This window comes from Misgurnus anguillicaudatus, chromosome 11, assembly GCF_027580225.2.
Source record: "Misgurnus anguillicaudatus chromosome 11, ASM2758022v2, whole genome shotgun sequence".
NCBI classification, from domain to species: domain Eukaryota; kingdom Metazoa; phylum Chordata; class Actinopteri; order Cypriniformes; family Cobitidae; genus Misgurnus; species Misgurnus anguillicaudatus.
This window is the reverse complement of record NC_073347.2, coordinates 206,935-223,279: the sequence shown is the minus strand read 5'-3', so window position 1 is coordinate 223,279 and position 16,345 is coordinate 206,935. Positions and strand designations below refer to the sequence as shown.

At 37.1% G+C, this 16,345-nt stretch overlaps 1 protein-coding gene across 3 annotated transcripts in view; it reads left to right on the top strand.

Annotated features, from left to right (window-relative positions):
• Positions 1-16,345, top strand: part of wdr11 (WD repeat domain 11) — a 344,263-nt gene that overhangs the window by 223,392 nt on the left and 104,526 nt on the right. For all 3 annotated transcript variants that reach the window (XR_012371953.1, XM_073872785.1, XM_073872784.1), the window contains exons 23-24: positions 10,642-10,831; positions 14,153-14,248. Coding sequence is in view for 2 of the 3 variants with exons in the window: in XM_073872785.1 (XP_073728886.1) it covers positions 10,642-10,831; positions 14,153-14,248 (286 nt within the window). In the remaining variant the exon portion in view is untranslated. The remainder of the gene's footprint in view (positions 1-10,641; positions 10,832-14,152; positions 14,249-16,345) is intronic.

Below are 16,345 nucleotides of genomic sequence, written 5' to 3'. Positions count from 1 at the left end.
TTCTGCGTGAGACCGGCCCTCAAAACACTACCGGCCCACCGGGAAAAGTCCCGACTCTCCCGATTGCCACTCCGCCACTGCAGTAACGTGTTACTCCCATCACTGGCTGTAAATACGTAAATGTAAATATTGCATGAAATGCTGTTAAGAACATACTGGTACTAATACTGTTAATAAAAAAGTGTATTGTTTACATTAACAATCGTTTTCTGTGCGCACACATTCATGGACACAAACTCAAAAGCCCACGCATGGAAACGTGTGTTTCAAAAATCACGGAAACACATAATTTCTTTGTGCTAGACAGAAGATATATGCAAAAATTATCTTGTAATACCATCGTCTCTGCAAGTATTCTCATAAAAACAGTTGTTTATTACATATATGCAGTTAATCATATGTGTCTAGTGTATAGATCAGCGCTTTTCTGGTGTTAAAGGGACAGTTCCTCTTATAAGAAATGCTTATATCTGAGTCATTATGTTAGTCAAACTACAAAAGGAAAATCACTTTTATATGTTAAAAGATCAATTACATTTAATTTATAGAATGAAAACAGTGTTATATTAATTTGATACTGTTTCTCTAATCAATACTGTTAGATCTTACTTTATTTGTAACTTTGTTCTTTTCTATTTTATATGCTTGTAGTTTCTTGATTTTTTCCCCACATTACTTTTTTGCTGATCTGATAATTATTCAACACATGACTCAAAAACCATAATGTAATTAAAGGCGGAGTCCACGATGTTTGAAAAACGCTTTGGAAAAGGAGACGGGCCGACTACCAAAACACACTTATAGCCAATCAGCATGTGTACTAACCGACATCCTTGCCGGGTTGCGTATGTGTGGGGCGGGTCTATCAACAGAAGGTCCAGATTCGGGTAGGGGCGTGTTTGTTTAGGTGATTTTAAATATCAACATTGGCTTTCAAACATCGTGGACTCCGCCTTTAATTTATCCAGTACTATACTGGTCCACCCTATTCTAAGACCAACTCAGTTAAAATGTATCTATGCTACTGATGATCAGATTATGGCAAAATTAAATTATTGCAGTTATAAAATAGTAAAGGGAATCCTACTTGTTACAGCTTTCCACATTAAAAAAAAAACATTTAATTAAACATGGGTTTGGTTACTAGTCAAATGTTTACATTTTAAATGTACAATCTAAATTGTTTGTCAGAATTAAATAATTGAATGAATTGGTCATAATGTATTTTTTGCATATGTTATGGTGTGCATTTTGTTTCTGCGCACGTGCAGGGGTGTGGGGGGGGGGGTGTTGGGTTCCTTCCTTCTTTTTGTCCTTGGCCAATCATGCTGAAAAATAAACAAGTTAAGTTACAGCATGTCCCCTAATGAGGCCGTAATATTTAGTTTGGGTAGTCCCCCCACCTCCCTGCCCCATAAGAGGCCACATCCAGTGTTGCCAACTTGGCGACTTTGTCGCTAGATTCAGCGACTTTTCAGACCCCCTTAGCGACTTATTTTTAAAAAAGCGACTAGCGACAAATCTAGCGACTTTTTCTGGCATTGTTGGAGACTTTTTACGTGACATTCACTCTTCTCAATGAGCAGCTACCACTGCTTCTGTGGGCAGTGTATGTTTTGAAACTGGACTGTTTGGCCATATAAACATGAACATACACACATTTCGTTTTATGAGAACATAAGCAGATAAACAAACGAGAAAACATTTTCAAGCATTCATGTGTCTTAAAATAACATTTTTGACAGTTCAGAGAGAAAGAGAAACGTGAAATAATGTAGTAAGCCAATGTAGTAAGAATGCAAATGCGACTCGATGACGTCACTGTTATGCAAATGACGCAATGACGTAATCTAGCGACTTTTAGCGACTTTCCAAGCAAGCTTTAGCTCCTTTCCATTGAAAATAGTTGGCAACACTGGCCACATCGCCCCTCAAGCACTCTTCTTACATTTTTCACCCCGGACCTGTTTTCATGCCGTAAGCTAATTAAGGTCTTCATGATCACTAGAAAAATCACAGGTGGGTAAGTTTGATTAGGGTTGGAGCTAAACTCTATAGTGCTATAGTCCTCCAGGATAAAATTTGAGGAATCCTGCTCTAGATGATATTGTACATATTAAATTTTATGCAAATTGGACAAATACTCTAGAAGTTAGACAGAGCACATTTCAAATAAAATGTAATATGGTAGACAGGAAGTATGGTTGATAATGACAAATTTCTTAAATAAAGAAAAATCTTATTGAATATACTCTCAGAACATGTTGCTGATGAGCCATACTAAGTTTCATAGCAATACACAATTGCTTTAGTAAAAATACAGCATTTTACAACAATATTCAAAATAGGTAACACACAAATTTGTCAACCGAGAAACATTGGGTATCATTTCACTCTGTATGACCCTAGGAGACCACTTTTAATTTTAGACAAAGTTTTGAAGGTTTGTAAGCAAACTTGGTCAGCAATTTATCATATCTTTTCACAAGTAAGTGCGCTCTAAAAATTTGTGCTAAATAGTACTAAAAGCTTGTAATCATAGGGGAACCATTTTTAGCGCTAAAGCGCAACTTAGCACCTCCGTAGAACCATAAGTGGTGCTTAAGCATGACTATAGCACCACTTATGGTTCAACATAGCACAATATGGTGATGTTTAGCACTAAATGGTTCCCCTATGATTACAGCCAGTTAACCAATTTTAGTGCTATTAAGCCTAATTTTTTAAAGTCTGTGACGAATATGTGCACATACCCCCTTAGGTCATGATGGTGTTGAAGGCTGCAAAGTCTTTAAGTTGAGACACAACTATTGATGTTCTGCGTTGCCTGCAAATGTTGAAATTCTTTTAGCTTGACACAGCATCTTAAAACTGAGGGCTTGTGTGCGAGACACTACAATGCGCGTCTTAAATACGACCATCTAGCATGTATTTACATAGAAAGCAATGGAAAAGTAGCGCAGTGAAATTAAAAAACATGTTCATCTTTAGCAGATTTGCTAAACAAACTTGTGGTTCACCACTTAATTTGTTCATGTGGGAACTCAAATTTTAACTTTTGTTCATAAAACAAGCCTACTGTTAACTGCTGTTAATGATTTGGTACACTGTGCACTGAACAGAAAGTCATAAGTTATAAGAATAAACATAAATGAACTACTTGACGGCGCTAAAGATGGTTGATATAGAGATTTCAAATTTATATGGTATTACTCCAGAGTGTCCTCTTACTTTTATTCCATACACATAAATAGGCTGCTATAAATGCAGTGATGGAAAAGAACACTAGCTAAAACCGTTATAAATAATAAACTATTAAATGATTAACTCTTTCCCTGCCAACGTTTTTAAAAAAAGTTGCCAGCCAGCGCCAGCGTTTTTCATGATTTTCACAAAAGTTTAATGTCTTCCATAAAATGTTTTTCTTTAAATATATAAACATACAATATATCAAATGAAAGAACAGACCCTTTGCTTTCAAAAAAAAAAAAGTTTCATCTTACCTTCAGTAGTTCTTTTGTAATCAGCTTTTGAATATGGGTAGGTTTCTACAAAAACACCACATTTTGAGCAAAAAGCTGAGATAATTTCATTTTTGTGAAGGACTTTTCATAGAGTTCCCATTCAGAGCGATCTTTAAAACAGACGCGGACATGCAGCTGTTTGCCCTAGGGCAATAATTCCGGGTTTAAAAAGTTACCTGGTGGATAATAGCGGTACTGCGGAAAGACGGAAATACTCGTCATTGGCGGGGAAAGAGTTAACAATCATAAAGAAGAACACTTGAGCAAGTGTTCTTTTTTATGATTGTAATTACGATACAGTATGATACAGTAATTACATTTTCCAGTATTAAAAGAGAAGTATACACATCTCAATAGTCTATCAACTATAACCTATCAGTAAAGATCTTTGTCAAGCACAAATAAAACAGCTATACGTCAGTAAATACTCATTCAATTCAATTCAATTTTATTTATATAGCGCTTTTCACAATACTCAATTGTTTCAAAGCAGCTTTACATTAATAGAAGCAGTAAAAGCACAGAAAAACGACAGAAAGCACAACATAATACACAATAGCATAAGCAGTCAAATTTGCTGCGGCTATGACGCGACATTATGAGCGAGCATATTACTAATATAACGTCTAGAAGAAGAAGCTAAGTTAAGCCAAAACAGGCTACCTCCCCGGGGTAAAAAAACCCCTAGGAGAAAAAAACAAAAACCCCGGGTTGTTTAGCCGAGGAAATAAAAATAAAAGTCCTAGGAGGGAAAAACCCTTGGGAGATATACATGTATATACACACATATAAACGGATAAGGAGCTTAAGCGGAGATTAAGTGGAGATTAAGCAGAGATTAAGCGGATATTAAGCGGGTCCTGCCGGTGGTCGTTGGTCAGGCATCAGCTGGGCATCACATTGAAGGACGACCAGTAGATCAGAGGTGTGCCGACTTCACATCTACCGAAACTGGGTCTGTTTGTCCCATTGTCCTCAGGGTCAATGGGACCCAGGGACGAGACAGGGAGAGAAAAACAAAATCATATTAGCGTAGGGGCCGTTCACATGTAATACAAGTGTCACACAGTGATGTGGTTTAATCAGCTTAGTTTCAGACAGACTAACTATTGAGGCATAATTGTTTTATCCACAGTTGAGGATTTTGCAAATTGGGGGCCCACTGCGACGGTATATATGGTAACTAAGGGTCACCTTCCGATTTTTAAGAGAAAATGAAACCTGTCGACCCGTTTGACTAAGGCCTGTAATCCCACTGTCGTCGTTAATGCCGGTTCAGTGGCAAACGGGTCTATATTGCATACTATTTACAAGATCACGAGAAAACGCCCAACATCGCAACCTGACCATACGTGTCAACCCGTTTGACTAAGGCTGGAGGCCCCACTGTCGTCGTTAATGCAGGTTCAGTGGCAAACGGGTCTGTATGGCATACTATTCACAAGACACAAGAAAGCGCCAAAATCGCAACCCGACCATACGTGCCAACCCGTTTGACTAAGGCCAAAAGCCCCACTGTCGTCGTTAATGCAGGTTCAGTGGCAAACGGGTCTGTATGGCATACTATTTGCAATACAAAGAAAGCGCCAAAATCTCAACCCTACCATACGTGCCAACCCGTTTGACTAAGGCTTTATGCCCCACTGTCGTCGTTAATGCAGGTTCAGTGGCAAACGGGTTTGTATGGCATACTATTCACAAGAACACGAAAGTTCCAAAATCGCAATCCGACTATAGGTTAGGATAAGGTTTTTATTTATTTATTTCGTTGGTCTGTGTTATGACCGCGAGTGCTTTGTTCCGTACAGATAACTATTTCGAGTTAAGTACTTTTACTAGACAAATTATGCGAATGCTTTGTTGAAGAGAAAAGTTTTAAGTCTAGATTTAAAATTATCGACTGTGTCTGATTCTCGGACATCGGTTGGTAAATCATTCCAGAGCTTAGGGGCTAAGTAGGAAAAATGACCTTCCACTTTTAGACACTTTTGATAGTCTAGGGATAATCAAGAGACCAGAATTTTGCGACGTAGTGTGCGTGATGGATTGTATTCTGATAGTAATTCTCTAAGATATGAGGGTGCCAGGCCATTTAAAGCTTTGTAGGTGATTAGTGATGTTTTAAATTGTATGCGATATTTAACTGGTAGCCAGTGTAAAGATGCCAGAATTGGGCTTATGTGGTCATACTTTTTAGATCGAGTAAGTACCCTTGCAGAAGCGTTTTGAACTAGCTGAAGCTTGTTTACTTGATTTGCATGGCATCCCCCGAGTAGCGAGTTACAATAGTCTATTCTAGAGGTCATAAAAGCATGGATAAGCTTCTCTGCGTCAGATGTAGACAGTATATGGCGTATTTTCGAGATATTTCTAAGATGGAAGAATGCTGTGCGGCAGACGTTGGCGATATGACTATCGAAGGATAAGTTGCTGTCGAACATCACACCTAAGTTCCTAACCGTGGAAGATGGCACCACAGTGCAGCCATCTATGTGCAACTTGTAATCTGACATATTATGTTTGTAGCGATTCGGTTCAATAATAAGTATCTCTGTCTTATTGGAGTTCAGCTTAAGAAAGTTATGTGCCATCCAGTCACTAACATCGCTAAGGCAGTCTGTTAGCTTAGAAAACGTGTGTGTTTCGCTGGGATGTGAGGAGATGTAAAGCTGGGTATCATCCGCATAGCAGTGAAAACTTATGTTATGTTTCCTGATAATGTCTCCTAGAGGTAACATGTATAACGAGAACAGGATAGGACCTAAAACCGAACCCTGCGGTACACCGTATTTAACCAGGGAGTGATATGACTCTTCCTCGTTTACATAAACAAAGTGATAGCGATTGGTTAGATACGACCTAAACCAGGCTAGCGCCTGACCACTGATACCAACATAGTTTTCTAGTCTATTGAGTAAGATTGTATGATCTATTGTGTCAAAGGCTGCACTAAGGTCTAATAATATAAGAATTGAGATTTCACCACGATCGGATGTTAATAGGAGGTCATTTGTAACTCTAAGCAACGCTGTCTCTGTGCTATGGTGGGGCCTGAATCCTGATTGGAACTTTTCATATGTACTATTATGAAAAGTTCCAATCAGTTACACCTGTTAACAATTAGGGTCACTTAAGGTGTGATGGTATTGCTTGAAGGTTGTTTAACCTTCTGGGCTCTGAGGGTGTTTTGGGACCCTGGTAAAGTTTTGACATGCTCTGACATTTGGCCTTTTTTCAATTGCTTAAAACATATTAATGGCTAATATCACATAACGCTATACAGCACAAACTGTGCTACAATATGTGATATGTGACATGTATGTACATGTTTGTATTTTAAGTAGGGCCGGGACTCGATTAAAAAAATTAATCTAATTAATTAGAGGCTTTGTAATTAATTAATCTAAATTAATCGCATTTTAATCACATATAAATATTTGACCTGAGAACATTAAGAAGTAATTTTTTTACATGGATTTTTAGTATACACTCTTAGAAATGATGTGTTAATTTTATACACATCATTGTGCTGTAAGCTTTTAACACATTATGTAATTTTAAGACATTATGTGTCATTTTGTGTTGATTTTGTGTTCAAGTATAAAACATGTTGTGTTAAAAGTAACACAAAATGTGTTGTTTCAATAATAACAGTTTGTTGTCCCAGAATCAACACTAATGTGTTGTTTTGACTGTCTGTGTTCCGGTACCTATTTGCGCGGATCCCCCACCTCACGTATAAAAACAACAAAACATAATATACTATATAGCCTATATTAAAATTAAAATATAAAAAATATATTATGCACATTTTTAAGTTGCACATCGTTTATAGTTTTCTTAAGTGGGATTCAGATGTGAAAAGCGCTGCATAATGTACGCGCTTTTAGTCTTACCATTGAAACTTAACTAAATTAAAAAATAAGAGGTAATATATAGCTTTAGCCTACATAAATGCTTGTTTCTTTAATGTTGCAAGATCCTCTTCAGGTTTTCTTGCTGTTATGTTTATATAATAGTTCATTGTTCAGAGTTCATATTGATGATCTTATAGTCCATTTAAAAATGTTCTTACAAACTGACTCTATTCGTCAGAAAAACACCATTTAACTTTTTTCCTTTACCTGCCCTCGCTATTCTCTGTGCGTGTCCTCCGTCAAAGTAGCCTATTAAAATTAATATGAAGTTGATTTTTGAAAGTCTTAAGCACACCGCAAATCAAACGTGCTGCTATATGCTCTAAATGCGCGTGTAAATGTAATTTCTGGGCACTGCCAAGCTGATTTTTAAGTGATATAGGCTACTCACTGCATGTTTTGGCATTCGGTAGCATATGCATCAATGAGATGCACGGTGTTGCTTTTAATGTTCTTTTTAATTTATATTCACAAAACCTAACAACAAAACATTGTTTATAATTAGTAGACAAATTATTTGAAACGAAATTCATTTTAAAGTAGCAAACAAAACTTAAATTAAACTCGCAATAAGCTAATTAAATTAAAACAAAACAACATTACAACAATATTTAAACCCAACAATACTAAAACATTAACTTATAACAGACATTAGGATACATGTTAAAATAATCTGTAGTTTGTTGGTAGATGTTTATTGGGCAAAACCTCCGTTGCAAACCTCCATTTACCAGAATAAATAATTTTTACTTTGAAACTGATGCGTTGTCCCGTTAAAATCAGCTGTTCGTTTAGGTTCCGTCTACTTTTATTTAAACTGCAGCACAACTCCGGAGTTCTCGAACTAAAACAGGGTCTGCAGCATTTACGAATGACTCCGTTAATAAGTGCGATTAAAATGCGTTAAAATGTTTAACGCGTTATTTTTTGTGTAATTAATTAATCTTAATTAACGCGTTAAAGTCCCGGCCCTAATTTTAAGTAAATTATGTTTATGCATGGTTAGTAAAATATATTTTAGAAGTTGCCTAAATAATACCAAGCAACACTAAACATATATACTAAAAAAATATAATAAATACTAAACATTTTTTCACAAAACTTTTGAGTACTGGATCTTATAGATTTGAGAATTTGCTACAAAAAGATCTAACAATATACTGATTTAACCTTTGTAGGACACTTTTTAGTAGTAATAGAGGGCGCTTGCTGTCAAAATATGATTTATGACCCCCTGACAATCACGTTTTGACAGGAAGTGGCTGAGCAGCTGTGCAACCTGTCCCGTTTTGAGTGACATTTTTATGGTTTTTTAGCCGGCTGTCTGGAGTTGCGCGTGTTTTACGACGTGTCAATCAATGCGTTGGTTTTCCTGTGCGTGTGTTTTTTGTCACGCAAATGTTTGTCATATTTATTGATGTGAAAAAAAAGTTTGTTGTTTTGGAGGTCCAGTTTTTGGACTGTCAGTTTTTAGGACCGGTGCTTCTCCGTCCTGTATGCTCTCCCCAGACCTGCATTCCTTCACAGCGGGGTGTTCAGTGGATCTGTTTCTTTAGACTAAAGCCTATTTATTTTAAACTAAATAAAAGTTTAATTGTTTTACGAACTCTGCGAGGATTTTAATGCCCCGTTCTCTATGTTCACTCCATTAAAGCTCGCTCACCGGCGGTGCCAGATGACGCGCCGGGTGTGTGTTCATATCTGCCATTTTAAAGAATCTTAAAAGTAGAATTAAACATTTAGAATTAAACATTTAGAAGTTTTTGAGTAAACTTATATCTGATGTCACATGAACAGCGCCGTGTCACGAATAAAACTTTAATAGTTATGCCATGTTTGTAGTCCTTTTGTTAATTGGTCCTTGTGTTGATTGTTTCCCAGGTGTGTCTTGTTATCTTGTTACCCATGTGTATATAATCCCAGTGTCTCGGTTGTCTGTTGTCGGATGTTAAATGTGTTTGTAATGTGTAAGTTCCTGTTATGTTTCTGCCTGTTCCCGTTCTGGATTATATTGTTTGTTATTTGAATTTACTTTCATAATAAATGTTTTGCACTTGGATCCTCTCCCTTTGACTGCTTAATGCACCAGCATTACAGAATGTATTCTGTATGAAAGTAAAGAGAGGTACAGTTTCTTCTGCCTGACCTCATTATCTTTAATGTGATCACACCCACAGAGAGTGCATGCTATTCATACGGTAATAAGTTGACAAGCCATGCAAACAATCCATGATGCGCCCCCAAACAACGACAACAGAGAACAAAGTTTCATCAAAGACAGACACTTTACTGCACGTTTGTATGATAACACATGTGAGGTAGATCTTCAGTTGAGTTCATCTTTACATCAAAAAAGCATTGCAACTCCGACAATTAGATCCACTGGAGGATATTATTGCTGACATGTCATTTATTTATTTGTTACATTTTCTATTATGTTGTTCTTGATGGCAACTTTAAGTAACTTTTAAATGTTGTACAACAGGATATTTTAACATTGTGCTATAATAAAATTCCAAGATTAGATTGCGTATCCTATTGTTTACACATGGTGAGATGATGAAACAGTTTTTTTTTTTTAAGAAAAACTGAAGTCAGACAATCTGTTAACAGAACTTCAAAATAAGAGACAAGACTAGGGAAACACAGAACAGGATCATGACACATACAATGTTTGTCATTGTAATTAGTTTTCTTAAAAGTAGAAATTTCATACTTTCTTTAAATATTTGTATCATGTTTGTGTGACAAGTATTCGTGGAGTATCTATTGACTTTTTTAATGTGTTTCTGAAAGAGACATCTGAAAGCGCTCCCTGTTTATTTTGTTTATTTGACAAACAATGTTTGTTATTATGAATATACACAAATAAAAATAGACCCTTTAGAGTTTTGAATGATGTCTTACAGGTAATTGTATGATCACAAATGAAGAGTATTTTAAGTTGATTCCACTTTGATGAGAAAAAATCTGTCAAACCGTGGTGTTATGGGGTGTTAAGTTGGGATTTTTTTGTGTGCTGCATTTGTATCTGATTGTGTGTGTGTGTGTGTGTGTGTGTGTGTGCACGCGCACAGATTTCCCTTGCCTTTCTTCACAATAACATTTTATACATTTTTAACTTATTAGCCACAAGAAAATCACATAAACATCATTGTGCTTTGTATTTGAGGTAATCTAATTTTGCATTGTTTTATCAGGTTATTTGGAGATGAATCAGACCTTCAGTTCTGGACAGTGGCAGCCCATTACATACAGTTCTTTGCTCAGATTTGCCAACCCAACGGATCTACCCCAGAAGACCAAGCACCAGCTGAGGACCCCCAAAGTGCCCCTACCAGCCATCTGGACATTTGCCATGACATCCTTTGTGAAAGCTCTTTCTTCCAGGTATGATCTGCTGACACCTCTTGTCCTTGAATAATTGCATTGTTTCAAAGCAGCAATACACCTTCCACATTTTTAATACTATAATCAATCATTAATACTAAATGTTTAAATACATTGGATTAAAGAGTATAGAATCTAAAAGATGTACAATAGTGAAAATACCTTTATGGAATTTTTTACTGAAATTAAACGTATTAACAATTGTCTTTAGGAATTTAATTGGTAGAGACGTTTTTATTATGGCCAGAGAGTAACTTGAATGAGTTTAAGAAAGAGTTACATAAGGACTGAAAACAGAACACTGAAAAAGCTAAACTAAAAGAATTTACACATCATTCCTAGGGTAGAGCTCAACATGCTGCCAATGTAGAGCTGGAACTAACCACTATTTCTTCTGTCGACTAATCTAGCGATTATTTTTCCGATTAGTCGACTACTCTAACGATTTTTTTTTATTAATATAGTGTTCTTTTTTGATTAACTATTAAATCTTTTGGATAATCTGTTTTTCGACTCTCTGTCTGATCTGACAGTCATTGTTTGTTTTATTGTATTTTAACACAACTGAATGCTATTTTCACATATTGGGCCCTATCTTGCATCCAGCGCAATTGACTTTGTCAGTGACGCATGTATCATTCGTATTTTGCACCGGCGCACAGCGGGTTTTTACCCTCCACAGACGCACGTCGGCAAACTAATTAATGAACTTGCGCAAAAAAGGAGGCGTGTTCCGGCCCAAACCATCCCTGATGCTATTTTGCAGTTTCAAAAAACAATTGCGCCACTGACCAAAAAAAAACTAGTCTAAAGTCAGTGGCGCGTTGCAGGTGGTTCATTATGCTATTTTAAGGGCAGATGCTTGACCATAATGTATAGCGTGCACAACGCTCACACACTTTGCTTATCTAATCTACACAGATGCAACAGTTATTTTTGCAAATCATAAATTGTTACAATAAAAATATTAACACATGAGATAAGGGAAATCATTGTGGTGAGCATTGTAGTGATCGTTTTTATTTATTGTGTGGCTGTGTTAAAAAATTCTCATGCAAATAACGATTAAAATATTTTCATAAGTTTGTTGTGTGGCTGTATTACGTTTATTTTATGTAAATAATAATTAAAATGTTTTCATAAGAAACCTTAATGTATATGAACTTGATTTGCAAGTGTACTTTGTGGTTGGACCTTGCTTGCGTTTCTTGGGTCCGATTTCAAAGCCCCCAAACCCTTTCAGCGGTGAGGGTGGACGCAGCGATGTCCTCTGCTGGCGTCAGGTCCTGTGTAGAGGCAGATCCACCTCCCGTTACACGGCGTGCCCGATTTATGCTGGCAAGCTTGGGATTCCCCCGTCTCCTGACATCATTGTAGCCCTTGGTGCAACGATATGCCAGCTGATGAGACAATTGTGGCTATATTTCCTCTCACGCCTGTTTAACCGATGCTGATTTGGGCGGGTTTCTCCCATCCCCATACAAAACAACTTCTCTGTCTTTGACTGCTCTTATAAGAACGTGGGTCTCCTCGGCTGTGAACCGCTCCTGGCGTGCGCCTGGTAAATACGTCATTATAATAGCAACCTGTCATGGAACTTGCGCCCTTGCGTTTAAAGGGAATGTTGGATAGCGTTCTGATTGGTTTATTTGACGTTACGCCCAAACCATGAAGTGGTTTGTTTTAATCCGAATATGTGTATCAAATACTTTACCATTATGTTTTTATGTTTTTCTACATTATGTTTTTATGTTTTTCTATATGAATATAACCAGTTCAGTTATATGTATAGTGAACCATTGTGTGTGTAGGAAAACTACCAGCATGCATTGCAGTTTGTTTAAAAAGTACATGGGGAAGGTTTTATATGGTAAGGGTAAAACAAAAGACCTACAGTCCCGGGAATGAGATCACCATGTTTTTCTATATGATATGAACCATATGTTTCTCCATGTTACAAACCCTTGGGATTAGCATATGCTAAGGTCAATGTAAAGGTCATGGATTGCGTGCGAAGACAGGCTTAAATACTGTGGTACAGTGAAAAGATTTTCAGTGAGTCTTGGCATTTTTGCCAAACTGCTCAGCTTTTATTTGTCCGGATAATAAAAGTCTATCCCTTGAAATCAAAACCTAAGACTGAAAAGTGTCTCATTTGAGGAAAAGGAAAACCACAACAACCACACCTATGAATAATGAACCTACTTCAGACCAACCCCTTATTGATTTGCGCCTCGCACAGTCATTTCTCCCGCCGGGAAAATAGCAACAGCGCCCAAGATCCACCCACAAAGTCACTTGCGCTTTGCGCTTCGCACATGCGTTTTAGATTGTTAAAATAGGGCCCATTATCTGTTCTGTTGTCTGAAAAAAAAGACTATTAAAATAGTGACTAAACATGACCCAATAACCTTGTGTTTAATCCAATCCATTGGTTACTTTAACTACTAAGTTACTAAAATCTTGATTTATAAACGTGAAATTGCAGACAATTCAGTGCAAATTTAAAATTTGCCATTACACAGAGTTACTACAGAAGGCATGCGCGGGCATAGGAGAGAGAGAGCGCACAAGCACACAGAGAACCAGTGTGTGTGGGAAAACACTGCTAACCTTTCATGATAAACTCCAATCAGTCGTCTTCTCTTTCAGTAACATCTGACGTTTACGTGAAAATGCAAGTACACAGAGGAATCCGCATGGAAAACACAGCCAACTTTTAATTTTTTCACTAAGTGTCATGTATGAGAGGCGCTGTCGAGGAGCTTCACGCAGAGAGAGAGAGAGCGCGCGCGCACAAGAGAGGCACTACCGAGCCCTCACAACAATAAATGAGGCCGTTTTAAATGAAAATAAAAATGTAAATGTTGCGGCCATTGTTGATTTTGTGGCGCACACAAACAAATCAATGTATGGGAAACACTGCCAGGAGTAGAAGCCGCCATTACACGAGATGAATGTAAACAGCGTGATGCATTGACGCATTTTACGTATTTCGACATATTTTCGTAGTCGACGTAATCGATGACGTTGACGCGTCGTTGCAGCACTATGCCAATGATAGAACAAGATTGAAGCAGATTGTCACAGCATTGTGTTCTATAGAGAACTACAAGCTAAAAGCATTAAGACAGAAAAGTGACTTGGCCCATTAGACATTTGCTGTTGCGTCACAAAATGTTGTATTTTTTATTTTGGTTTTATGTGTTGAAAGAATTACCATGTTTTGTATTAAGCAAAAACAACCAATAATTTTAAGGCTTTGGCGTTGTTGTGTGTACTTGAAGTTTTTAAAAACATTATTTCTGTTCTCTTATTCAGAGGTTTCAGCTGGAACGTGTTCATCTACAGGAAGTTAAGAGGACCAGTTATGAACACACTAAAAAGTGTGCCGACCAGCTCCTTCTACTGGGTCAGGTTAGTTACTGAATTCCAATGTCATTACAAAAAAAAAACAGTAAAACACAAGATACTGTAAAACTGTTTACCATAGTTGATGGGAAATATTAAACTAAACGCAATGCATTATGCCACTGTAAATAAAATCAGCATGTCACAGAAACGCCAGACTCCACCCTCGTGCAAACACTTCTTTAATTACCACTACCTGCGCGTATTCACCCAGCACACATATAAGCACACCACTTGCCTGCACTCCTTGTCTAGACTTGCCAAGACTACCACGGTTTGTGCTTGTTATGTTTATAAACTATAATCCCTCTTGGAATATTACCCTGAAATCCTCCAGCAATCTTCTCCTGGTTTCTTCATTTGTCACCTACTCACCCATAAAGACAGTATTTCATTATTATTCATTATTTATAAGCGTGATTGGTTTTGTTTTTAACTCATTGTGTGTAATAAAACCACTTCACCCTTTCCTGTGTTAACAATTGTCCATCATACCAAAGCACAGGGCTCTCAAACTCAAACTAGCTTGGGGCCATTTCTCAGACTGACATTTCATCGGAGGGCCGCAGAGCTGTTTTAACGTTCAAAAAAGTACAATATTTCTGTAAATTTACTGTTTAAATTCTATTATTTAATGTATAATAATACTATGAAATATATAAGCAGTGTTTTTTAATATACATTTTTTTTACATATAGACATTTTTCTTAACCTTATCTTAAATAACTTCGGCCTATTAAAACCTTGCACTAAACTAACAAATTAATAATTAATTCCTGTATACATTTATAAACTATTATAAAAAATTTACCACCACTAAGTGTTTCTGTTTTAATTTATTTAGGATTGTCTTCAGTCATAGTATTGACTTAATTGTGTTCCATCTTTGTTATTCCACAGTTTTAATGAATTTGGACAGAAAAAATAAAAATACTGCTCTGTTTAATTGCAAAGCAAGCTACCTAATAATATATTATACTTCATTATATATAGCAGTATACATACAGTACTTTTATCCTCTTTACATTTCTCCTCATTAACTGGGCACTTGATGGCTCTTTTTTATCTGTAGTTTAATATGTGTTACATTACATCGACCCTCTGCCTCCCTATGCACTGTCTCCATTAGAAGCTGTGACTTGATGTAAACTAACTGTGCTGGATAAATTATCCACTTTGGTGGCTGAACAAAAAAAGGCTTGATGCTTACTGTCCAAAAAATTACATTTTCCACAGCATAATTTTGCAGAACTGAAGTATTATTTATTACATAAAAGTAACTGAAAAAATCTAAATCTTAAATAACTAAAGGATTAAAAAGATAACTTGTGGATTGTATTTCTCATGGAGTCAGGATGTGAGGTCAAAGACTGTTCTTGCCACACCCTCAGGTGGAGTCACTCTAGAGGCCTTGCATCACCAGCTTCAACCCCTAGATGGTGTCAAACTAAAAAAATAGCTCACATGAGATGTTAAATAAATACAACCTAAACTAATCCTATTTTAGCTCCTACACTAACCCTGCTGCATCTTAAGGGCTCATTATAGTTGTGCGTAGGTCCTACGGCATAGCCACGACTGCGTAGGTTCTGCATTGGTTTTCATTTATACATTTGAGTTGTCCTCTGCGTTGACGTGCAAACACACGCAGACCCCTGGTAGGCAGTATCCATGCATGTAACCACAGTATCAGCGTGATCGTCAATGAAGAAGCAGCTTGGCAAGTTAACCCACAAACGATGAAGAAACAGCTACTTGTTGTGTATGTTTTGAAAAGACCAGCAGTGATGGAAGTAAATAAACAGCGACTTTTGTTGCAGCTTGAGTTAAATCACTCCTTTAGCTGGTGACCACTGGCTAAACCAGCATCAAACCAGCATAGACCAGCATAATTCCTATGCTGGTCCATGCTGATTTGATGCTGGATTTTTCCGGAAGGAAAGATGCAATCTTGTCAGTTTTCGCAACAACACACAATCCAAACAGCGGTCGCGATGACGTATTGACCTCTCATTTATTATGGCATAACCAGATATGCCTGTGCTTGTGTTTGCTCCACCAGTACACTGGATGCTTTCACAGAGAAGTTAGATATAAATAAAT